The sequence below is a fragment of the Setaria italica genome, chromosome V (assembly GCF_000263155.2).
Source record: "Setaria italica strain Yugu1 chromosome V, Setaria_italica_v2.0, whole genome shotgun sequence".
Taxonomy (NCBI): domain Eukaryota; kingdom Viridiplantae; phylum Streptophyta; class Magnoliopsida; order Poales; family Poaceae; genus Setaria; species Setaria italica.
In genome coordinates this window covers 44,848,506-44,872,428 of record NC_028454.1, presented here as the reverse complement: position 1 = coordinate 44,872,428, position 23,923 = coordinate 44,848,506, and the positions used below count along the sequence as shown (strand labels likewise).

The 23,923-nt window shown below is 44.0% G+C and overlaps 4 protein-coding genes across 5 annotated transcripts; 1 reads left to right on the top strand and 3 right to left on the bottom strand.

The window, feature by feature from the left end:
* The first annotated feature begins 3,761 nt into the window (after positions 1-3,761).
* LOC101761911 (probable auxin efflux carrier component 5a) lies at positions 3,762-8,596 on the top strand. The gene is made up of 5 exons (XM_004971013.4): positions 3,762-4,659; positions 5,148-5,233; positions 5,747-5,904; positions 8,134-8,210; positions 8,304-8,596. The coding sequence occupies exons 1-5, from the start codon at positions 3,959-3,961 to the stop codon at positions 8,374-8,376; spliced, it is 1,095 nt and encodes a 364-aa protein (XP_004971070.1). The 5' UTR covers positions 3,762-3,958; the 3' UTR covers positions 8,377-8,596.
* On the bottom strand, positions 6,824-11,791 carry LOC101762331 (haloalkane dehalogenase 2). The gene is made up of 15 exons (XM_004971014.4): positions 11,614-11,791; positions 11,451-11,508; positions 11,293-11,348; positions 10,940-11,040; positions 10,720-10,789; positions 10,407-10,476; positions 9,979-10,035; positions 9,825-9,892; positions 9,671-9,751; positions 9,476-9,553; positions 9,222-9,377; positions 8,996-9,148; positions 8,743-8,807; positions 7,255-7,317; positions 6,824-7,154 (listed from the first exon to the last, which is right to left on the bottom strand). The coding sequence occupies exons 1-14, from the start codon at positions 11,737-11,739 to the stop codon at positions 7,314-7,316; spliced, it is 1,143 nt and encodes a 380-aa protein (XP_004971071.1). The 5' UTR covers positions 11,740-11,791; the 3' UTR covers positions 6,824-7,154; positions 7,255-7,313.
* Positions 11,792-12,753: 962 nt separating this feature from the next.
* Positions 12,754-16,357, bottom strand: LOC101761255. 2 transcript variants are annotated; one of them, XM_012846540.3, is made up of 5 exons: positions 16,151-16,357; positions 14,368-14,487; positions 14,151-14,246; positions 13,863-14,048; positions 12,754-13,754 (listed from the first exon to the last, which is right to left on the bottom strand). In XM_012846540.3, the coding sequence occupies exons 1-5, from the start codon at positions 16,151-16,153 to the stop codon at positions 12,984-12,986; spliced, it is 1,176 nt and encodes a 391-aa protein (XP_012701994.1). In that variant the 5' UTR covers positions 16,154-16,357; the 3' UTR covers positions 12,754-12,983. The 2 variants fall into 2 exon arrangements, with proteins under 2 accessions (XP_012701994.1, XP_004971069.1); XM_004971012.4 differs by having other exon boundaries at positions 14,151-14,264; positions 16,151-16,356.
* Positions 16,358-20,806: 4,449 nt separating this feature from the next.
* On the bottom strand, positions 20,807-23,923 carry LOC101760851 (E3 ubiquitin-protein ligase RNF4). The gene is made up of 5 exons (XM_004971010.2): positions 23,735-23,923; positions 22,588-22,935; positions 22,381-22,453; positions 21,390-21,520; positions 20,807-21,297 (listed from the first exon to the last, which is right to left on the bottom strand). The coding sequence occupies exons 1-5, from the start codon at positions 23,906-23,908 to the stop codon at positions 21,079-21,081; spliced, it is 945 nt and encodes a 314-aa protein (XP_004971067.2). The 5' UTR covers positions 23,909-23,923; the 3' UTR covers positions 20,807-21,078.

Here is a 23,923-nt window from a genome sequence, read left to right as displayed (position 1 = left end):
TTTTGGGGGGGGGGGGGGATTAATTCCCTAATCCTCTCGGGATAACGGGCCGGGACTGGGAATATATATTGTGGACATCGCTAGCTAGCTTGCTCTTCCTTTACTTCGTTTGATAAAGTATTCCTATTTCGTAAAGAAAAAGGAGAATATTATTACGTTGGTTCCTGAATTAGGCCGGGTGAATCATCGATGGTCGATAATTAAGGTGGATCTTTACGTGGCTGCAGAAGCTAATCTCTTATGTGGATCAGTGGTAAATTTTCAGATGGGGATACTCATCCCCTCAATCGTTCTCTCAAAAAAGAATGCACGTCGATGGATAAAAAAAAAGGTCTCCATATTTGTGCCTTTAGGATAGTGGGTATATGACGTAAGAAAATTCACATGTCTCAAATCTTTTTGTTTGTATTGGATTCGTAGTCAATTTTAAATTTTTGAGTAAAATTCATATGAGGTAATAAAAAGTTAGAGCTCCAACCACACAGAGCAATTATACCAGTAAAACTTTATACTCTACCGTAGTCTCCGTAATTATGATAGTAGTTTCCATTGAGCTTATCTGAACGGCCCTTTATTTTCTGAAGAATTTCCTTAGCATTACTATTTTCTATCCCTGTTACCAATAGTAATTACGTTATACATTATAATTAGAACCTTTGTGCCTACCTAATTAATTCTCTGATTCACCCCTGTAAGCATATATGCTATACCTGATATAGTTTGGCATATGCATGCGCATATATGTAGCTTAACTTGTCGACAGATTGTAATGTGTGGTAACAACAAGAAAATAAAATAAAATTGCAATACGAGTATATATTCCAGATCACTCTTGAAAGCCAATACAAGTGACACATCAATGCCATTTACCTTTTGTCGCATGGAAAAAAAAATGCAGGCATGATCGAAGTACCAAAGTGAAAAACAATAGTTTGGACAACATGCAAGGGCTAGCAAGAAGAATAAGTGAATAATTAACCACTGTACGTACCCTGTTAGTTCCTTGCTTAGCCAATATATTCCCCCGATGCATTGGTGAACCTCCACACGATTACGTCTCCTTGTCTCTGCTCCAGTACGTGCGAATATGTGCGCGCTCGAGAATTTTAGCTAGGGTTTGCTTTGGCTACCTGCAGGAGAGATACTACTACTCGTCGTAGGGCGCTTTTGCAGCAATACTGACCACCCCGATGTTGAAGCGTCAGAGATTCAGAGAATGAATTCAGTAGGAAGCGAGCTGGGTGTGCTTTAGTGCTTTATTTTCCAGTAGGATAATGAAGCGGTAGTATACTTCAGAACGAGAACACACTTGATATTTTCAGTGGGAAGCTAGCGCGAGATCACGACAATGTGAAAAGCACACACGCACGCGCGTTGGTTCACCGGGCGGTCGCCACTCTTAGAGACTTAGAGAGCTAGCATGAGACCGAAAGCTAGCGAGACCACACGTGTATGCACGGATCAGACTCGGCTTTCGGCCACTGTCACGCGCGCACTCCTGAATTTGCGCGTGCACGTATGGCCATTTGCCCATTTCAGTCTCCCTCCCTCTCTTTTCTCCATCAACCTCCCATTAACGTGCTCCATCGACCGGCACGGCATGGCCACCAGAAACTGAAGGACCATGACGGACATCTGGAGGGAGCCGATTCAAATTTCGCACCTCGGCTTAAATCCCAAACCAATCCATAAATCTCTCTTCTAGCGATATCAAGTTCCCTTAGCTATGCAAGAGCTAATAGACCTAGGAATGATGCTAGGAACTAATTTAAAGACTAACGGAAGTAGAAATGAATCCAAGCAAATGTCGGAAGAAGAGGTTCGAAAATCAACATAGAAGTACGGAAACTCCGCACAAATCTCCGGAGAATCCGCACCTATGGAGTTTTCGGATAATTCTCTGGAGAATCCGTAAAAATCTCCGAAATTTCCGCAACTCCAAAAACAGCCAGAGTGAAGAAGTTGGAAAAAATTCGAAACTTGATCAAACGACCTTCAAAAATCACAAAATTTGAACTGTAGGTTCACATCAACGTACCAAGGTTATTCCCAAAGGCTCACTTAAAAAAGTTCAAGAATTGCTCACCAAATTCAAAGAATTTGGAGAGGGGCACAAAGAGCTAAAAAAAACTCCAAGAACTCAAAAATTGAGTCAAACAGGGTTCAAGACGAACGAAATTTCAGCTATAGCTTCACATATATATGGTGAATCTTTGTCCAAAAGATCTCTCCAAGAAGATCAAGACTTCACCATGAATTTCATATGCTTGGCCAAGAACACAAGAAAGAGAGAGTTTTTGGGAAAACTAAATCGAGCTAAATCCGAGAGGGATTGGAGGAGCGAAACACTTCAAAGTTGCTCACAAGGTCCTAGCAACAAAAGCCCCCAACAAATCTTACGGATTTCGTAGCCAAACACGAAGAACAAAAAATCCCTCAAAATACCTCCGAAAATACAAAAAGATAAATTTCAGATTCAAAGAGGATGGAATAAGATGGCATGAAATTGATCTTTGGATTACTCCACCATGTTAAGCCACTCCTAGCCAAATCAAAGTATTGGATGGCAAAAAGATCAAATCAAAGATCCACTCATCTCTCTCCCTCTCTCACCTACCAAATATCAAAAGCTCTCACAAAACAAAATGAGAAGCCCACCACCAAAGAGCCCTAGAGATGTATGGCTGCCCCCAGCAGCCCTCTCCACATATACAGGCATCCAAAAAATGACCAAAATACCCTTACATGAAGCGTACAACTCAAATACCCCACAGGGATAAAACCATTCAACTTTTTATCGGTACATTGGACGGACCCAACGTCTTCATGACTTCGCTTCGACTCGACGCAAGCTTCACGATGGTGCCACGCATCCTCCGACTCAACGCTGTCCGACCGCACCAGACTCGCCCTCTGGTTTTGAGGCCAAACCGGTTAAACCCTCTTGCACACCCCGCAGGCGTGACTCACCCCCGGTTTTGAGGTCAAACCGGTCAAACCCTTTCGCACTCCCCGCAAGGCGTGACTCATCGATGTCGACGCGTGTCCAGCCTCCGTCAAGCCTTCGATGCCTCTAAGTCTTTCGCTTCCGCTCCCGGGCTGCCTACTCGACTCACCTCCATCCCGCTTGACTCAACCGACACCGTCTCCATCCCGTTTGTGTACTCTTGCTCTTCTGTGCACCATGTGGATCGACCATGACTCCACCCGGACTCTTGGGGTCCCTCGGTCCAAGTCTACTCGTGTCCACCCTTCATAGCCCTAAGTTCATCGAAATAAACCTTTTGCTTGACCTTCACCTCATATCGTCGACCGCCATGTCGCATCCTACACCTGCACATCACAAGCCAAGAGACACAACACACAAGATATGTTTTACACACACCACAACATAACATACTCAACACAACACCTCCAGTTAGTCGTTAGCATAAACATGCACATATGAAATATGGACTGAACTGGAAAAACCTCAAATCATCCGTCAATCACTCATTATAAATAGATCAAGACACTAGTCAACTTTATCTCAGAGCCGAGACTCTCTAGAGCTAGCTTCAGCTCCCATCGCGGTTCTGCTAACCTCCACATCGCTTTCGTGCTTATCGCTGATAATGATTCCCTGCTCTCATTTCAACGGCCACGATCCACCGACCCATGCACCCCTAGCTTAAGTGTCCCTTGTTTCTGACGCTAGCTGCATGCACCTGACGTCCTCGGCTTCCCTTCTTCTAGCTCGCGCTCTATAAAACTCGCCACCCCACACACGCTGCCCCTCACACTGCAGATCCACTCGCACTGTTCCTTTGCGATCGACTAAGTACATACACATAGCTCAATTTTCTGCTAGCTACGATCGAGTTCATCAGCTACACTGCAAGCTAGAGAGAGGATCGGAGGAGAGAGAGGCAGAGCTAGAGAGAATATAATCGATCGAAGCACACGTACGCGGGACGAGATGATCGGGTGGGGCGACGTGTACAAGGTGGTGGCGGCGACGGTGCCGCTCTACTTCGCGCTGTTCCTGGGGTACGGGTCGGTGCGGTGGTGGCGCATCTTCACGCGGGAGCAGTGCGACGCCGTGAACCGGCTGGTGGCCTTCTTCGCGCTGCCCTTCTTCACCTTCGAGTTCACGCTGCACACGGACCCGTTCCAGGTCAACTACCGCGCCGTCGCCGCCGACGTCATCTCCAAGGCGGTCATCGTCGCCGTCATCGCCGTCTGGGCCCGGTTCGCCGCCGCCAAGGGCGCCGGCTCCGCCGCCGGCTGGTCCATCACCAGCTTCTCCCTCTCCACGCTTACCAACTCGCTCGTCGTCGGCGTGCCCCTGGCCCGGGCCATGTACGGCGAGTGGGCGCAACAGCTCGTCGTCCAGCTCTCCGTCTTCCAGGCCATCGTCTGGCTCACGCTCCTGCTCTTCGTGCTTGAGGTCAGGAAGGCCGCCATCGGCATGTACGTCGCCGCCGAGCCGCCGGTCAAGGACGTCGAGGCGGCCAGCGCCGACGCCGCGCCCGCCGCCGCCGCTGTCGTCGTCGTCCCCGTCGCCAGCGGCAAGCCGTCGCTCTGGGCGCTCGTCAAGGTGGTGGCACACAAGCTGTCGCGCAACCCCAACACCTACGCCAGCTTCGTCGGCATCACCTGGGCTTGCGTTGCCAACAGGTAACGCACGTGTACATATATACTTATATATATAACATATATATAAATTAATACAACGAACCATCATATATGCAAACTGGAAAAGGCTAGGTTATCGCAGTACATGCATATGCATGCATGCTACATGCGTGATTCGATCGATGGCTTGTTGCTCAGGGATTGTTCGGTTTGCCGGCCGGCTTTGGCTAGTGCGAAATGCGTGGTAGCCAGGTAGCTAGCTGCCAGAAATTGTGATCTGACGTGTAGCACACCTGACGTGACACTAGATGCATATGGTGATGCTGCTCTGATGCTCGAGCTAATGCCGGCTCCACATCCATCGTGCTGTAACTAATACTACTATTGAGTTTCTTTAATTCTTGGCTCCTGTTAATGCATGCATGATATAGATGCGAGCTTATTACACCAAGTTTATATATCAGTTTTTTTTTTCTGAAAATGCATATGTCTGACAATGAAATATTGTTGTCGATCCCTGAATCAAACAGGCTGCACCTCGAGCTGCCCAGCGCCTTCGAAGGCTCGGTGCTCATCATGTCCAAGTCGGGCACAGGAATGGCCATGTTTAGCATGGGTGAGTATACTGGCTGACTACACGCAAAACATATATGTGCGTATATTTCATGCTACAATTAAGCACTAGCAAACTAATTAGCAGTTTGTCGGATAGGACAGAATAATATTGATAAGACCTGTCAAAAATATTCAGAGAGCAAAGCTAGTAGCAAATATAATGCTTAATGTCGACCATACATGTACACTACATCTTCGTTTTCTTGAATGACTCATTATTCCCACTCCCGTTTAATTCTCGTATCCTATACTTCAGCCAGAAATACATATTCTATTCGATAATCGCCGAAATATACAAGGAATAATGTAATCCCCCTAAAAAGAGAGCAGATTAGGAACCGAGCAAAGGGCATAAATTCTATCTGCTTCGTGCTGCAATAACCTGACTGAAAAGAAAGTGAAAAGTGAACAGATTTACCACATGGGCAAGCAAAGTGTTTGCTCGTAACACAGTGATTGGTGACTGGTAACTTTCTGACGGCGTGCACGTCGTTTTCGGCTGCATCGCATGCAGGGTTGTTCATGGCGCAGCAGGAGAAGGTGCTGGCGTGCGGGCCGTGCTTTGCGGCGCTGGGCCTCGTGCTCAAGTTCGCGCTCGGCCCGGCCGCCATGGCCATCGGCTCCATCGCCGTCGGCCTCCGCGGCGACGTCCTCCGCGTCGCCATCATACAGGTAGGCTGGCTCGCCACTTCACTAGCTATGCCTTATCAAGTTTAGTACTCGTCTCTTTGGATTACCATTGAAATTTGAAATAGTTATATGTTACCCTTCATAATTAAGAAAGAAATCTGCACAAAGGTTTCACTTATGAATATGGATCTAGTAAACAGAGTAAGAAGTTGCTTATGAATATGGGGACCTCAGGCTTATGAATTTGTTTTTAAAAAAACCTCAGGATTCTGCTATGCTAGCTGCACATGTAGTTACGTTACATTGATGCAGTTTCTGCCGGTTCTTTGCTACGTAGAGTTGATGGTATGATGATGTCGATCTTCTGTAGGCGTGTAATCCTAACTTTTAGCAACACTTTAGACCCAAGTCTCGCAACTTTACTTTTGACAAACGTCCCTTGTCCCAATTGAGCGTCGCGTCGCACGACTGATAGGCACATGCACGAACAAATCACTGACCTTTCTAGATATTTAGTTCATTTTTGGATATAGTAGTTTATCTTGAAAAAAAAGACGATTTCCCAAGGTCATACATCATGATTGCATTTCACCGACATTAGATTGCATCCCCAGAAAAATACTACTATCACACAAGCCGCCCGACCGTTTTGTGTAGACGTGCCAAGAATAAAGGTCATCAGCAAATCAGAGGCAATGCCACGAGATAAAAGAAGGATACCTCAACAAATGGAGGATCTGATGTGAAAACCAGACTTCACTACGAGAGATTTGAGCTTAGCTTGTCAGCACTAGGACAGCACATCACCACTAACCTTACCCACTTGTGCTTTAAGACCAATGTTGCTTCCACAGCCATAAACATGAACCTTATATGTAGCTTAATAAACTAAGCGTGCCCAAAGGCGCAATAACAGAGTAATTAATTAGTCCCAAACTCCAGATGTTTATGCAAGTGCGCATTCCAGATAACGGTTGTTATCATCATCGTTTCAGTATAAATATATTGGTTACCCTGATCTTGTTTAAGAGCATTCATAATTTCATATCATGCAGAAAAATAAGTCAAACGTTAAATTTTCCAACACTAAACCATATGCATGAATCCTATTCCGAGAACATGGAACACAAAACCGGTATTGCTGTTGTTGTCCAAAGATGTAGAACGTCACTTTAGGTAGTGTTTTCATAATAAACCTATCCAGCCGGAGGGTTGGCCTTCAATGGGTCGGTGCAGCCTCACTTTTCTTTGCCACTTTTTTTTTTTGAAACTGCTTTGCCACATTTTGACTCCTGCCGGAGATAAGAGAAAACATCATTGAAATCCATCTCATTTTAAAAAACGTACTCAGCAAACAGAACTTTGTTCAAGAAAGTGCAGCATGATCATTACACCAGCGTAGCGCAACTGTTCTTGGCATGTTCTAGAGACTGTCCCCACACAATTCGTGGTCATCTGCTAAGCAAAATGCCATGTCAGAAGCATCAACTCAGGAAGCCATCACCAACCACTCATCAGATGCATAATGAGGATGAAACTATATTAATTAAACACCAGCTCCAATATATTAAGAGAAATATATATAAAGTCCAATGACATAATTCTGCTTAAGGTTTTAAAACCCAGTAGTTGCTGCTGTGGAGCTTCCACTTGTAAGATGCACCAGGGCATATCTATTCATCATGCCAGCTAATGCGCATTTAGCTGGAGATGAACTAACCTCAACTTGATCAAAATATTTGGTTTGCTTTCTTGGGGGGAGCAGTTTTTCTTTTATTGTGGAGCACGGTCAAATAACAGAAGAGAATAATTTGTTCTGTTTGCCGCTTTGACTGATGTCACTGTCATTCCATCATAATACCCGATTTAGACTTTAGACACTTCTAGCCCTATATATAATATGATAAAAGAATGTAAAATGGTATCAGTTTTGCTTTGGGGAGATAGGAGCTTCCAGATGTTCAAAGATAAACATTATTTCTGCTTGTCATGCTGGAGTTACCTAGGCAAGCATTACTTCGAAAGTGGCCTTCAAACATGCACCAAGGTTTGGTAAGGTTATCAGCTGGTAGCTGATGCTACGGTTGTGTAGGCCCGATATTAAGCATCAAACCCAGTTTATTTTTTGAGAGTCGGTTTGGTGCCCCAGTGTGTTCTTGTTTCCAGTGAATAATGAGAGCACATGTGTATGATATTAATCTCCTGAGATTTTTTTTCTGCCTAAAGTATGGAACTTGTGCATAGCCTAACATTTGTACAAACATTCTGCAGGCTGCAGTACCTCAATCCATCACATCATTTATATTTGCAAAAGAATATGGGTTGCATGCTGATGTTCTCAGTACGGCGTAAGTATTTTGATCTTGCTACACCTTGGTGGTTGTCGAAGGCTTGCTCCTGCAATTTCTCAGTCTTAACCATATTGTTGCTCAATTTTGCAGGGTTATTTTTGGGATGCTTGTCTCCTTGCCATTGCTAGTTGGTTTTTATATTGTTTTAGAGTTAATTAGATAGACGAGGGTGCATAGCCTTAAGCCTAATGACGAAATACGTTCTTCTCTTGAAGCTGACAACAAGTGCTAAGAAACGCCTCCTGCTTTCTTTCCTCATTGCATAAAACGGCAAGAGTTACTGAGTAATATCAAATATGTTTTAACATGTATTATGTAAGAAGAATGCCTATTCATTCTGTTATTAAAATGAATGTGCAGCAAGCAGATTTGGTTTTGAGTTTGTTATCACCGAGCCAGTCTAGGCAGGAAAAGTTGATAGTTACAAAAAAAATGGCATGAATATATTTCATTATTGCCTAACTGGATTGCCAACCTAAGTTTGCTCATTTGAAGACATACCAGAGGAGAAAAACAAAAACAGGATTACCTCAATATACTTTTTATTATATTGCCCAACTCTTCACCACGATCCTCCTGCACATGGTGTCCTGCCTGCATAAGTCATTGCACAAGAGAATATGAATTAATACAATATGAAATGAAGAAACAAATCCAGAAATTGAATTAGACATTCATGCACAACACGTGTGTCCCTACGATGCAGCGCAAACCACACCACTCCTAGCCACAAACAAGCATGAAAATTATTAAACTTGAAAATAGTAGATTTCATGACAAACCATTGGCAGCTCTACAATCTTCTGGTTTAGGCCACCAAAAAACTCTTCCACCCCATCATAGCTGAGCCAACGATCTCTCATGCCCCAGCATATTGTTGTCTTTGTTTTCCACGAATCACTTCCTAATATGCTTCTCATGGATTCAATGTAAGCCTGTGTTAGAAGCATCCAATTAAGAACATATAAACTCAATGAAGCAAACACAATGAGATAGATGGGGAACCACCTTAAGGTCCTTTTTCATAGCCTTGCTTATTGCATTCAGTGCAAACCCAGAGGAACCAGAGACAAGGTATGGTCTTCTATACACCATAGCATCTTCCTCCTTCATCATGTATGGGCCACAACTAGTCAATACCTTATCACTAGCTCTGAGAGGATCCTGAAAGAATTCAAGCAAAGGAATTACATCCGAACGCAAAGTCGCAAACCCAAATCGGTCACATAGGGCTAAACTCAGTTGACATGATGTCTGCTAACCTGAGAAAATATCTCTCCCAACAAGAAGTTGCTGAATGAAGCCAGGGGAGATGGCAGGCTCACATGTTTATCAGTTATCTATAATATAAAAATATTTTAAGATCAGTGTACGACTATGAAGCTTGTGAAGGAAGAATTGTATTTATGAATGTAAGTCTCTGCATAATCTATACACTAGTTCAAAAAAGAACTAACCGGTGGGTTAACTAGAACAAGATGGTTCAATTTGTCTTGATATTCACTAGCGTATTTGACTGCAACTGGAGCAAAGTAGCCCTGAAAAATTTACATTCTCATGCAACAAAGATCATAGAGATACATACATAAACACTGTCACAATGAGAAGAACCTGGACAACAATAGAGAGCTTATCAGGAGCAACAGCATTGACTAGAGATTCCAAGGACGCAGTATACTCTGAAACATAGGAGTTGATGTCATTATGTTGCTGAGTATGCATATTTGGTTGAAACAGAATTATCAGTATGTTTCGATCATTTTACCATCAAGTGTATAGTCAAAACCATATTTTGGTTGAGGCTTATCAGAAAATCCAAACCCTGCAGATATAAACTTCTTCGCATTCAAATTAGATAAATAAAACCATTCTGCCCCCAATCCCAATAGCTGAGAACAGAGCAGCAAGATTTATGCGTTTTTAGAAGGTTATAATGCTTCTGCATGATTTTGGTAGAATTTGCGGGTGTCAGATTATAACCAAATGCTGGCTTATTTTTGAGTTTTCATGCCAAAAGATGATATTTGGTACAGGTGACGACTCTGTGTTGGTATATACTCATCAACCAAAACTGTCAATACTTTCCGGAACATTTTGTGCCAACAGCAACACCAATATATGCGTGAGTTCTTTTCCACATGCCAGATCAGACCCTTTTGCATTGATCAAACAGCAGAGATGTGTGTAACTCACCAAGCCAATCAAAAGCAACGGCATGATATTTGTCCGATAGTACAGGCAGCACGTTGCGATAAGAGTACGCCTGTAACCAAGTGTGGTTATGAATCATATAAATCAGTTCAGCCACTTTCGGTAAGGGATCATATAAAGCAAACGCAGGTTTTGAAGAACTTAAAAGTGCTAATTCAATTATAGACTCATCATTTTGTTGTTCTGACATTAGCCAAACTTCAGTAGGATACATGAAACTGAGGTAAAGACATATGTCATATCTACCAGTTTGTTAATCATGCAAGAAATAAGCAATAAGCAGATAAAACCTCACCTGTGATGGCAAGCCATGAATTAAAAGCACTTTAGGATTAGAAGAGTTCCCAGCCTCCACGCAGAACCATCTGCATCACAGTGAAAATGGAAACAAGAGCTGTCTTCTGTAATGTGTCAACATGCTTCAAGAAAGTAGACACACGGCATAAAAGTACAAGATTGAATGCGATACACATTTTTGTACCTGACACCCTGCTAACCAATATAGCTCAATTCACCTGAATACATCATCTGAAGGTTGAGATCCTGATCCCATCGTCAGGCCAAAGAAGGGGTCCTTTGCCTTTCCTTTGTCTCCATATACTGGGTAAGCATCTATCTGCATTACAATTCAACGTGATCAGATCAAAAGTCACCTAATGCAACCACAACAAATCACACCACACCGGCATGTGCGCGCGCGCAAATGAACATCTAAATGCGCCCTGCAGGCACTTGATAAAACCAGAAATTCATGGCATTGGACTAAATTACAAAGGTAAAGGCACCAACATGTGTCCATTTCTCAGCTTCCGATTGTGAAATTTAATGTCAGATGGAACCATTCACCAATTACAGAGTAGCATCATACCATTTTCCCCTGAGCAAACCACTCGTCCGACTTGCTTGGTCCTTCGCCGTACTTCCCTGAACCAATAACGCATTAACGAGAACGAAACAAAAACAATATTAAGCAACCCGAATGGATGGAACCCGCTTGATAAAATCTCAGAATTCCCAAGCACTAACCTCCACTGAAGGAGAAGCCGTCCCCAATGGACTCCTCCGCATCGATCAAGTAGTAATCCTATACAGAACGTCAACACACGATAAAATCAAACCACCGATCACAAATGCGGCATGGAAACATGATCCGCTCGTATCAGCGCGTGGGTTTGGGGCCGTGAGAGACCTCATCGTTGGGTAGGGCCGCGCGGCGCCAAGAGGGGATCTTCCGCGGACGTAGGCGGAAGGGGAGGGCGGTGCGGAAGCTCGGCGCGGCTAAGGCGGGGCCAACTACGGCGAGCGGCGGCGCCATGGGAGGTGGTGGATGCTGCCATGGGGAATCCGATTCCGTTGGTGTTTTGGAGGGAGGAGGCGTACAGGGGATAGGGTTTGCTTGGTTGGCGCGCCTTCCGCCACAAGCTCCAACCTCCGTTGGGCTTGGGCCCCAACTGTCACCTCCTGCAGCCCATTTTTCTTTGTGGGCCATCCTGTGACGGATAGCCAGCCTCACGGTTAGGCCCATGAAACAGTTCAGCCCAATATGTAGCATCAGAATCGAAAAGGAAGTGGCCCAACAAACACCCGCCGCCGCCTGGCTGTGTCCTGCCTGTGTGGCCTGGTCCGGTTCGGCCCGGCCGTATGGGCCACTGCGGATTATCTGCGTGGCAGTTACAGGACAGAGGCGAGACAAGTCCATTACAATTTTAGCCCACTAAGTAACTGGGAAAGAATCAGCCCAATAACTAACCCAGTCAAACAAAACAAAATGCTGATGTACAAATCTTTACTGGATCACAATCTTTGGATGATCAATGTTTTCGAGAGAAACAAGATGCATAAGTGAAAGTGAGAAACTGCTTTTTTTGTCAGCGATATATTGCGTCCGGCTGTCTTCACTTGGTAAAGCTCTCTCTAGTCACCGGTGTTGCTTCCCCCCGTGAGCTCCGCTGCATCGTCGTTTGTCTCGTTGATGATGTCTAACGAGAACATCTGACTTCAGCTAGAGCTACTAATCTCAGATCAATGATGTGAGCTGTAAGGGATTGTGGAAATGCAGCCTGCAGATCTTCCTATACAAAAGGTCAGCAAAGGAACAAGTTTTTTCCGACGAATAGCAAAGGCACAGGTTGCTTGATTGTTTCACACAGAAACAAAATATCAAAGAGATAAATATTGTACGAGCGAAATTCTTTTAACCAAATTCGAAAAAAGAATATGCAATTCGTTTGTACCAAAATATTCTTCTCCATGTGAAGCTAGCATCTCTTAGGTTGGTCAACTTTTTTTAAATGTCGAAACTGCATTCATCATCTCACTACTGAAAAAGTAAGGGGAAAAAATCACATAATCTTTTTTTTATTCACGCTTGCTTATTCCCTTGGAGATCAGAGAGGGAAAAAAAACAATCTGTACATCATATACGAGCCCTGCTCTGAGCTCTCTGAACCTGTAAATATGGTGTGTATAATCTATCATCTAGGCAACGTCAATGTAACAGCTACTGACTACTGTACCTCCCTGCTTAAGCTATCTCGTTCCCGTCGGACGGTCAGCCACTCAGCCTTTGGTTGCGGGATTCGGGTAAGGGTCGGTCCAGCACCCGTCCTCCGCCACGGCCTCCTTCCACCTCCTGTTGAACACCTGCAGCTCGGTGTAGGACCTCTGCCTCACCGCCAGCCGGTCTGTCGCTGACGACGTCGACGTGGACGCGGTCACCGTCGCCTTGCCGCCGTCGCCGAGCGTGGGGATGCCCCGGTGGAGCACGTACTGGCTGTCGACGACGCCGACGTTGCGCCACCGGTCGCCCTGCGCGCAGTACCCGAGCTTGTAGTCCATCCCCCACGCGTAGATGAGGTCGTTCTGGATCATCTGCCACGCGCACCGCCACGCCGCGCGCGAGAACACGGGCACCATCATCTCCACCCACCCCGTGCACGGCGGCCCCGTGCTGTTGCCGTAGCACCGGCCGTGCCCGTTCGTCTTGTAGAACCGCCGGTGGACGTCGCCCTTGCGGGCGCGCGCCGTGAGCCGGTGGTGGATCAGCGACCGGCGGTCGAGCGCCGGCTGCGAGATCTCGAGCCCTTCCCTCCTCACGATGCTCAGGTACTTGAGCGGGTCGAAGCTGTCCACCTCGATGTCCTCGTCCCAGAGGAAGATGTACTCGTACTCTGCCACCAGGTCCGGGTGCAGGAACCTCTTGGCGAACCACCACTTGGTCTGGTCGCGCACGGCGACGTGGATGGCGCGGTCGGACCACTTGAGGTCTCGCCAACCGTCGACCATGCCGTCGTAGTGGAACAGCATCACAATGAAGTTGGCAGCTGGGAACTACACGGTGATCACTTGAGTCAGGCAAGAGCATGGTGCTACTACATGAAGCAGCAGGGCTGAACAATTGAGGGCAACGAAATGTATCGCAATTCAGACGGAGGTTACCTTGGAGACAAGCTTGTCGACGACGGACTTCTGCTTGATGCCGACGGGGATGGCGAGGAGGCTTTTCGACAGCCTGCGGTCTTTCCTCCGGTCAGGGTTGCCACCCAGGGATTCCATCTCGAAGTTTGACATGTCCTGCACGATGCCCCTTGGCAAGGCCTCGCTGCCTGAAGGTCTGCATTGGTTCTGCAGAGTTTTCAGAATAAGAGTTCTTCAGTAACTGCTCTTGTACTACTCTCAGGTGTTAAATCGCCATGAATAATATCAGCAAATGGATATGTTTTTAACCTCACAGATGTTGGGTTCCTCTGTTGGTTCAGCATGCAACTCGCTCGTCGCTGGAGGTCTGATCTCCTCAGTTGCAAACACTTCTTTCCGTTGCAACTGCAATATCGACAAGTTCTGAAGAAACATTTTGAGCAGGAATGAGCTTCCAGAATTCAGAGTGTACACCTGCTGAAAACATCCAAGAAATAAAGAAACATGCTTAGCTGCCAGAACGCACCTCCTTGTGATCAAGCGTGAATATTGCGCCTGCGACGAATATTAGCACGAAAAAGATCAGTGCCGCCCGTGGCGCGATGCTGAAGAACCTCTTATGCGACGTATCATTGGAGATCGGACCCTGCGGCAGGTCGTCAGAAGGAACAATGAGTGAGGACATCGTACATGCAGTTGCAATTGCATTGCATCAAGATTCAACATGTCTGAACTGCTGAAAACTAGACTTGACCAGGAAGCAAGGACTTCTCAAGGAGGAAATCGGTTCAGGAAGAATGAGGCAAACTCATATTCCCGGGAAACCCATTCCAGGAAGGTAAGCTATGCTAAAACTCACTCTGAAATCTACTGCAAGTGTGACCTCTACGCAAAGAAACTAACAAGGGTTAAAAACTCAGCAACCCCAGCCTGCTGCACGAGCTGTATTCAGACTTCAGGGAGGGAAAGCATCCAAAAGACATGCACAGGTGCGCGGCTACTTCAATTTTCAAACAGAAATACTCCCTCCATCCCAAATGACTATTCGTTTTGACTTTTCTAGATACATGACTTTTACTACGTATCTAGATATATCATATATCTACGTACATAGCAAAAGCTATGAATCTAGAAAAATCAAAACAAATAGTAATTTGGGACGGAGGGAGTATGATGTTATAATCAGTTCAGCACAGGTTTCAGATACTGGAATCAAGAATTTAACAGTGTGGAGAAACAAACCGGGTTAAGTTGCGACAAGAAAACTTTTTTTTTTGAACTTTGCAACATAATGGAAGTTACTTATAATAGAAGGAAATTAGTTCTATAATTGCAGTCGAGCTAACTGATAAAGCATGCCTAACTGTTAACACGGGTTTTCGTGGCCAAAAAGTTAAAGTTATGAAACTGAAGGGGTAAAGGGGGTCATTGATGCACGGTGAAAAACAGCGCTTACAAAGAGGAGGAAGCAACCACATAATTCAAACTTTAACAAAACGCACCTGTTCAAGAAGAAAACAAAACGAACCCCATATTCATGCAGAAAAAGCAGAGTTAACTGAAATTGTCGAATTAAAGCAGGAAAGTAGTTTCTGATTCATTCAACTTCCGCCCCCACAAGCAGCAAGCCAGAACATTTTTGTGGAGACCAGTTTCTGATTCATTAAACTAACACCCCATAATGAACTTGCCAGTTCAAGAACCTAACAACTATATCAACGGGGGAAAACAAAATGAAAATGGAAGGAGCAGAGGATAGAATAGTGAATTTCTGCTCAATAACAGTCATCGGAAGAAAATATTTCTCCTGATTGTCGTAAAAATTCATTCTCTGAACGGAATTCAGTGGATTCGGTTTATCAAATCAATGATAAAATAGTAGCAGGACAAACATACTGCAGAAGCGAATCGAATAGATTCCGGCAAACTCTTCACCATTAGAAAAGCAATCAAACAGTGGATTCTGGCAATAAATTCATTCCAGAATCAGCACTTGCTCAGAAAGCCTGGTGAGTTCCAATTCGAAGAAACGGAAAGAAGCGACAGCAGCGGAAGCAGAGCGAGTTCCAATCCGAAGAAACCGAAAAACAGCGACAGTAGCGGAAGCAGAGCGACTTCCAATCCGAAGAAACCCCAAAAGAAGCGACAGTAGCGGAGGCGGTTAAACTCTCATGATCTTCCCAAAAGAAAACATCTCTCAATCAAACTCGTATCGAAACACCCGTAGGAGAAGCTAGACCGATGAAGAAATCGCATGGAGGCTTTGGCGAGGTAGAGAGAAACAGAGGAGAACGGGGGAATCGCCATACCATCGCTGAAGGATCATGAATTCTTCGAGAAGCTGCTGCCGATGATGATGACCATTTGCGGGCTGGAGTGAGCAATCCGGAACGGCGCCGCAATCGGAATTTCCGTGACGGCGAAACAGAAGCTGGAATCGGAAACGAAGAAGAGGAAGAGGAAGAGGAGTTTGGGATGCGAGGCACCGTGAGAGTAATGGAGGGATATTTTAGTACTCTAGCCCCTCGTGGCTTTCAGTTTCATTTCATGCTACTGGTGCGTTTTTCTACTACACCCCTGATACTTCTTCGATTTTATGAGATTCCACTTTTGTTTGTTTAATAAGTACTTTTGGGTTGAAGTCTTGTTTTAGTAGACTAGGACAGACTACACAGTAGTACAGTACACTCCTGATTTTGGTAGTCTTTGTTGGCGCAGCTAATCGGATACCTATCAACTGTTTTTAAAATATATATGTTGATTGGCATGTAAATTAAAGAGATCATATGCATATTTTTCTATGTATTTACAATTCTCTAAACAAATTGGCATGAGATTTCATGTATACACTCACGCACACCGAGAAACTACACCGGCAGATCTTGTGTCTTAACATTTTATTAATCATATGTCCTTACTTTCTTGTACCACCTGGAACAAAACCATACTAACAAATAGTAAATTATATCTACTAGAGATGTGTCTCCTTCTCCTTTAATGGAGGAATATATTAAGGCTTTGGGAAGTACACGTACTCTTTGCATCTATGACTCTGAAACACAAGTAAAATACATAAAAAATATATCTAAGTTATTTACTCATATGAAGTTATTTTTTTAGAAAAGCGGAGTCAAAGTTGAGAGATGAATTTGCACCTGCATATTTCATTTCCCATCAATTACCCACTATTCCACTTCGGAACTAGTTGTACTGTTTATTTAGTATATAGGCTAGAGCCGTACCCGTAGCTTCCCTTAACAAATTGAGATGAGTCATATAAATTTATCAAAAAAAAAAAAGAGATGAGTCATATAAATTGCAGAAGCGGAGTGAGCGTACCCTACAAATTTTGCGAAAGCCAAGGGAATGATTGCGAAATATGCCGGAATTCCACTCGTGGAAGTCAAATGGATGGCACCAGGCCACATTCTACAACGAGGACCCGTGCCTCATCAGCTTTCTCCCAAGACGCCTATTAGTCCCTTTCTAACAGTAACAATAATGTTCGAACAAATAGAATAGGAAAAGGTACAGATCTCCTTCGTTATCTTTGATATATGACCACCTTTCCATTTTTTTCAAATAAAAAAGCCTATTTTACTTAACTATCTTATTTGTGCACTTAACCCCTCATACAAAATGATGAGTCAATTAACCTCCCAAGTCCCAAACTATTCAAACTAGACTCGTTCATCCCAAGTGAAATTTGCCTTTGTTTAGTTTATCCTCATATATTGTGGTTAAGTTCTAGTGTTCTATGATGCCCTACGCTACAAAAGCATTACATTATCTATTTATTCATTCATTTTTTCATATCTAAACCGGTATCTGATGCTCTCATTCTATGAAAATAGTCATGAAAGTTCCTAACATACTATTGTGTCACGGAAGCCTATGATGCTATTCTGGCAAAAAAAAAACAATTTTTAAAAAATCATAACAGGGCAATTTGGCCCGAGTAAATAGTTTAAGAGGTTAAACCAGTCAAAATTTTGGGGACTAATAAATGGATAATAAAGCAAGTAATTAGGGCTAGTTCCAAAATTGTTGTGATCACAACAATAAACTTTTCTATATATTGTGAAATTTGTCAGCTAGAAATCTTGAGAAGCACGTGTGTGATTAGTTTTGGTGGTCGAGGAAGGAGTTATTATAAGGTGAACCCCACAAGAGGCATTCAAGATTTGGCTCCTCCGCTAATTTCCAAATTGTGATATAAAATAAACTAAATCTGAGGGCTCAATTTCACAAATTAACACAAATCACAAACTATACGATGAGTCAACATGGGTTCAGTAATTTTGTAATAAAGATGTGAAAGTATCGTATTCATGCAAAAAATATATATATCTGCAAGCAGCGGTTCTTTCTGCCACAGTAAATGATAAGATTGAATACTATTAGCTAGAGCTAGAGGCCCCTCAAGGAAGCATAAAGTTGTGACCTTTTCAAGTTGTACCTTGAACAAGTAACTTTTTATACATTTTATCTAAAGAAAGCTAGAACAAGTAGACTAAACACACCCAGTTGGATGAGAAAGCTATCTCCACCACTGAGATGAAGTCATTGTGACATGAGGATATGCAGAATGAAAATATACCAAAGGAAATTATTCCCATCGTCTTCAAAAGGACACATCTCTCAGCCATCACCTTTATTTTCTATATGTTGTATTTTGTTTCATTTGACCGGCATGCAACGTGTATTCTGTTATGTCCCCGTCAGTCGTCGCTTGCGGTGGAGACATGTCGACATCAAGAAAATGAATAATCGACCCTAATCAAGCTATGAGACAAGAAAAAAAAAAGAGGGAAAAAATCAGCGATATGAACACTCCTGCAGTCCTGCTGGGTTCTCAGATTGACAGCATAAAAGTTAAATCAGGATAATTTTGCAGATTTCCCTTAGAACATATGGAATCATGAAATTCGTGTCTCTAAACCTAAAAAAAAACTTACAGAACAATCATTTGCTGGCAATGAGCACTCTAGCTGAGAAATTACTTTTAATTTTGGCAGGGACCTGGACAACCATGAAGCAGTTCCATCGGTGGTAAAGGGTGTGTTTGGTTGAGCTGTGACTTTTGAATAAGTAGCTGTGAGCTGTGGACAAGTAGGTAGGAGCATGCAAAAGGGTAGAGCAGCCACGCGTCAGCACCGGAACGAGACAATTTTGCAACTTTGGTTGGGAGGTCGTTCAATTGAAGTACATAAACTGGGGCTGGAGCTGCCATAACTCAAACAGTATCATTGTCTCCCAAGGCATCGGAACAGACGAAAAAAAATCATACGGCATGTTCGCTTCAGCTTATTCAATCGGCTTATCAGCCACCAAACAGTATTTTTCCTCTCACAACAAATCAGCCGTTTCAGCTTTTCAGCCGGCTTATAAGCTGAAGCGAACAGGCCCACGATAGTTCAACCAACAAGTGATGGAGGAGACTACCAAAATTTTGGCGATTCTTAGTTTTGAATTCCACAGCACAGAAGGAGCATTACTATTTTAAATAAAAAAGGCATCATTTATTCACAGGAGGTTCATGGAATTTTGCATAGGCACTTTACTTTTTCCTGAAAAATAAGTTCAAAACATAATCATTCCGTCCATTCAACGCCCCCTAACGACTGTTGAGGCCCAACCCGATATTCCAACTTTCCAACACAACGTGCTTGCGCCGGCACACGCCGTGCGTTGACTTGGTAAGCAGCCAAAGGAGACTTGCATGCACGATGGGAGTCGACGAGATGTCCGTGGCATGCCGCAATTTCTACATGCTAACATGCCTCTATCCTGACCAGTGTTTCAACTGAAATGTTCAGAGCTCACAGCCAGCCATGGAAGAACAAGTCCAGTTCTAGCTGTGTGCTTCGCTGCTTCTGGAGTTAATAACCTGACACTGACAAAACGATCAATCGATATTCTTCAGAATATTTATCTTGCATCTCGAAAAGGCGCTAATACTTTTCGAATCCCCAAAGTTTTTCCAGCAGCTGTCTAAATCCCAAAAGCAAACTTTTTTTATTCTAGACTAGAAAAACAGAGTAGCAGTACAGAACTGCCCAAACCACTCTGGAAAAAAATAAAGCGCTCCCGATTACTAAAGAAATGGTGCACTCGATGCTATTGGCGCCCGCTCTACTTGATTGGTTATTTGATTTGCAAGGATACGGCAGGTATTTTTCTAATTCAGAGGGAGGCCAAGGCGGCTGTACGAGGGAGGGAGGCGTTACCCTGGGGGCGCTGACGCAAATGGGCGGAGGAGGAAGACGGGCGATGGGTACGTGCTTGGTGGGATGGTGGCCGCGTGGTGGCGGGCGTCAACGTCGGCATCATTTCCGCCACCGCTTTCCCTCCTTATCCCCGCGCCCACCGAGTGAGTGCCCCTTGCTTCGGGCTAAACTTGACGGCAACTGACAAGCACCCGCCGATGAAGACGTCTCGGTAATGCATCGTATTGTTCAGGCACGCAAGAGATCGCCTTTGATCAAATCAGTGGGCAGCGTCACGGGTCTGAGGTTCTTCTGCAGCTGACTGATGATTGATCGATGGATTGCTTCTGCTTTGATTTGGATCGAGCTGTGATGCTAGCAAAAGATGCCAAAAACCCAAAACGCAGCAGCGATTTTGTAGGAATTTCATAGATCGTTCGAAAATAATGATATAATCTCACATGAATCGAGGAGAACCAAAAACTTCGATGTTCCAAACAAGACCAATTTTTCTCTCTGAGATAAACTTTTTTTTTTAGTACAACTCTCTGAGATAAACGGATGGCAATTTTCGATCATGATGCTAGCAGAAAGGTAATGGGCTGAATAGCTTGTGGATACATCTGCAACATACCCCTCTCCCGGCCCATTGGAGGAGGTCGGTCCGGCTTTGACAATATCCAAGCCCAAAACTTCAGATCAGGCCAAGCCCACACAAGCAGAGCATACGGCCATATTCCAGGGGATGCACCGGTATAACTTCACATCGCATCACAATTCACATCCCAAACAGAAAGGATAAGATACTGCGTCGACCATAATAGTAACACCCATATCCAGATGATGTAAGGATTTACTTTACTGACGATACAGCTTGGTATGATGTCCCAAATGCCGAGGGCAAAACCACTTGTTAAATCGCTGTAATACTCTATGCTTTCAATAAGTCTCTAACTAGCTCTGACATGCAATCGCCACAATGTGGTGAAGGCGTGCTGCAGAACTTGTACCAGAATGACTGCACCGGATTACTCCGTCGTTGGGAGGTACACCCGGTGGTGCTGGTTCTTATTAAGGGTCCTTCGGCAGGTAGGGCACTTCTTCTGAGCCTGAATGGCAGCCTTGATGCACTTCTGGCAGAAAATGTGACCGCAGACGGTGGATGCCGCTTCCGTCAGCTCATTCATGCATATCGGGCAGGTGAACTTTGGTTCCTTCGGGACCTCCTTCACAGGTTCAGGGGGTGCCTGGGTGGATGTTGGTAGAATTGTTTAAGCGATCGATACAGAGCTGATATTTACTGATGTTACATAGATCAAGTTCACACTGGAATTCTTACCTTGAAGAAGTTGACTTCTGGAGTGTCCACTAAACTTATTACAGGAAAAGTGTTAGTTGCACTTGGAGGCTCATGCCTGCGGTTGGTGCCCAGAGATAGCAGTGTGTTCACATGCTCATCAAGAGCATCCCCTAAAAAGAATGCAACATGCACCAAGTTATTAGATATGAAACAGAAAGACAGAGTAAGTCTCTTAGATTCCATTTGTTCATGCTTAGCATACTTGAGCAAAATTAAGAACAGAAAATCTATAAGGTGATATTTAGCACTTATTTTATTAGACAAGGAAATGCATTACTAACACTATGATCATGTCATATTACCTAAATACTTAGTGCAAGCACAACTGATCAGGCAAACCACAATTACAAGGCAGTCTAAACCAACTGAAATGGGAAAACTGTGCTCCATAGACACACAGCTTCTACTACAATGGTTCTTGTATACATTGATATCCAACACCACTAATGCGACACAAAATGGTTATGTGAATATGCTCGTGCTATTCAACTTCCAGTGGAACAACCGAACAATCCCAACCAAGACTTTTTGGAGGTATCAAATTTTAGTTTCAAATTCAGCCCACTGAAAAACATCTGCGATTGCAATACCATGAAGTGCTAACATGCTAAGTGAACCGTGTGGACGATATCAGCCATACCAACAATACCCCGTTGTTACATGGGCAGCTAACAAGTATCCACATTAAAAGAAAAAAGAGTTACATTATGAGATACTAACACAGGCCAGATTTTTTTTATGCTTAGCAAGCTGAACTGTAAGTAACAGAAGCTATATCATGATGCTACCTACTGATAGCAGACAAAATATCACAACTACTGGAGAATGTAGAGGAGGGAAGTCCAGAAGAGCAAAAGTATAAATTATTATGTGTAAAAATGAAATTATGAGTTTTCATACAAAACAACTAGACGGTTGCATTCGAATGACTGGAATGGTTAAAAAAAATCATGCTGGAGAATCATCAAACCTGCTGGTTCTGGGTTTGTATCAGAATCATCATCTAATATCACAGTAATACGCCTGGTCGACTGTTGTCTTGCCTGAAACATAAAGGCAAAAAACTTGATTATCAGTTGTCATTGTTCCTCCTTAAACAATTATATAAGAATAAAAAAGGACTCAAATAAATATGCAAATCTACAAATAGACACTAAAACAAGGCTGAAGAACATACTTGAGGGAGCGATGTTGAAGAATAGATAACAACATCATCATCGATGGCTTCAACATCGATGGGGCAACTATGCATGCCAATGTGTGGCTCATTAGTAGCCGGTGGGATACTACTGGAAGCCTGGTTGAGTTGTACAGTCATACTGCTGGAAGCCTCATTGTGTGAGACAGGCAAACTGCTGAAAGGTGAACCCCCCTCAGCCCCTTCAGCAGGGGGACAGTTCAGGTCCAAAAGCTGTGAGAGAGACTTTGTTGTAGTTCGTCGCCTCTTCTGAATCCGCCTTCCAGCACCAGGGGAGTTCATAGTGTTGCAGTAAAAGATACAGGCTTGACCGAAGCCAATAGAACACTGTATGTTTGTAAACTTCAGAATCAATTACAAGCACAATTCCAACAGTTCTGAAACACAAAAGGTAAAGAACATAGAACAAAATTCTACTACCTCCATATCGTTTTATTTGACATTTGTTAGTTCAAAAATGAACTACAACATCAAGTATTATGGTTTGGAGGCAGTATGTATAACATGATTTAACAAAAAAATTTGTATTCTAAAGATCATCAAACAAACTTCAGAATCAATGGCATGATACGACCTACCTAACATGATTTAAGAACGTATAGAACAGAATTCAGTATCAATGGAAGCATCCTTTACCCATCTTCTCTACAGGAATTGGCATACACAACATACATGGACCACAACTGAAATAAACTACACCTGACGGAGTTGCAAACCGTCTAAATGAATCATCTTCTAACTCTTCCCCCTACAAGACCAACTCCAACCAACAAAAAGGAATCCATAAACTCGATCGAACCTTTCGGATAGGCCTCTTTACGCCCAAATGCCTTCCAGGTACCGCTTCCAGCAAAAGGGGCTAAAAAAATCGCACCTTTCCGCCGCTTTCCCCAATTCCCCAACCCCAAAACACTTGGGCCGAGAGAGAACCCTAAATCCCCCCCCCCCACCCCCCCAAAACCCCGTCTTTCGTCCAGAAATCGTCCAAAATCCCCCAAATCCGACATAATCCAAACACTTCCTCGGCCCCCGGCACCATCCGACCCCAGAAAAATCAGAAAAAATTGGGGGAAATCCCAATCCGTACAGAAGGATACAGGTACAGCTAGGGGGAGGGAAGAATTACCAGGAACGAATCGGGCTCGTCGTCTGGGCCGCGCGGAGCGACTAGGGTTCGCGGCTGCGAGCTGGCAAGAAGACTAGTGGGCTTTTTCCTCTGCCCGCCGACCTTTTGGCGATTTAAATAAGAAACCAGACGCGGCTGACGCGGGTCCGTGCACCGGGTCTGCAAGAGCCTCATCCTGGCCGTTCGACT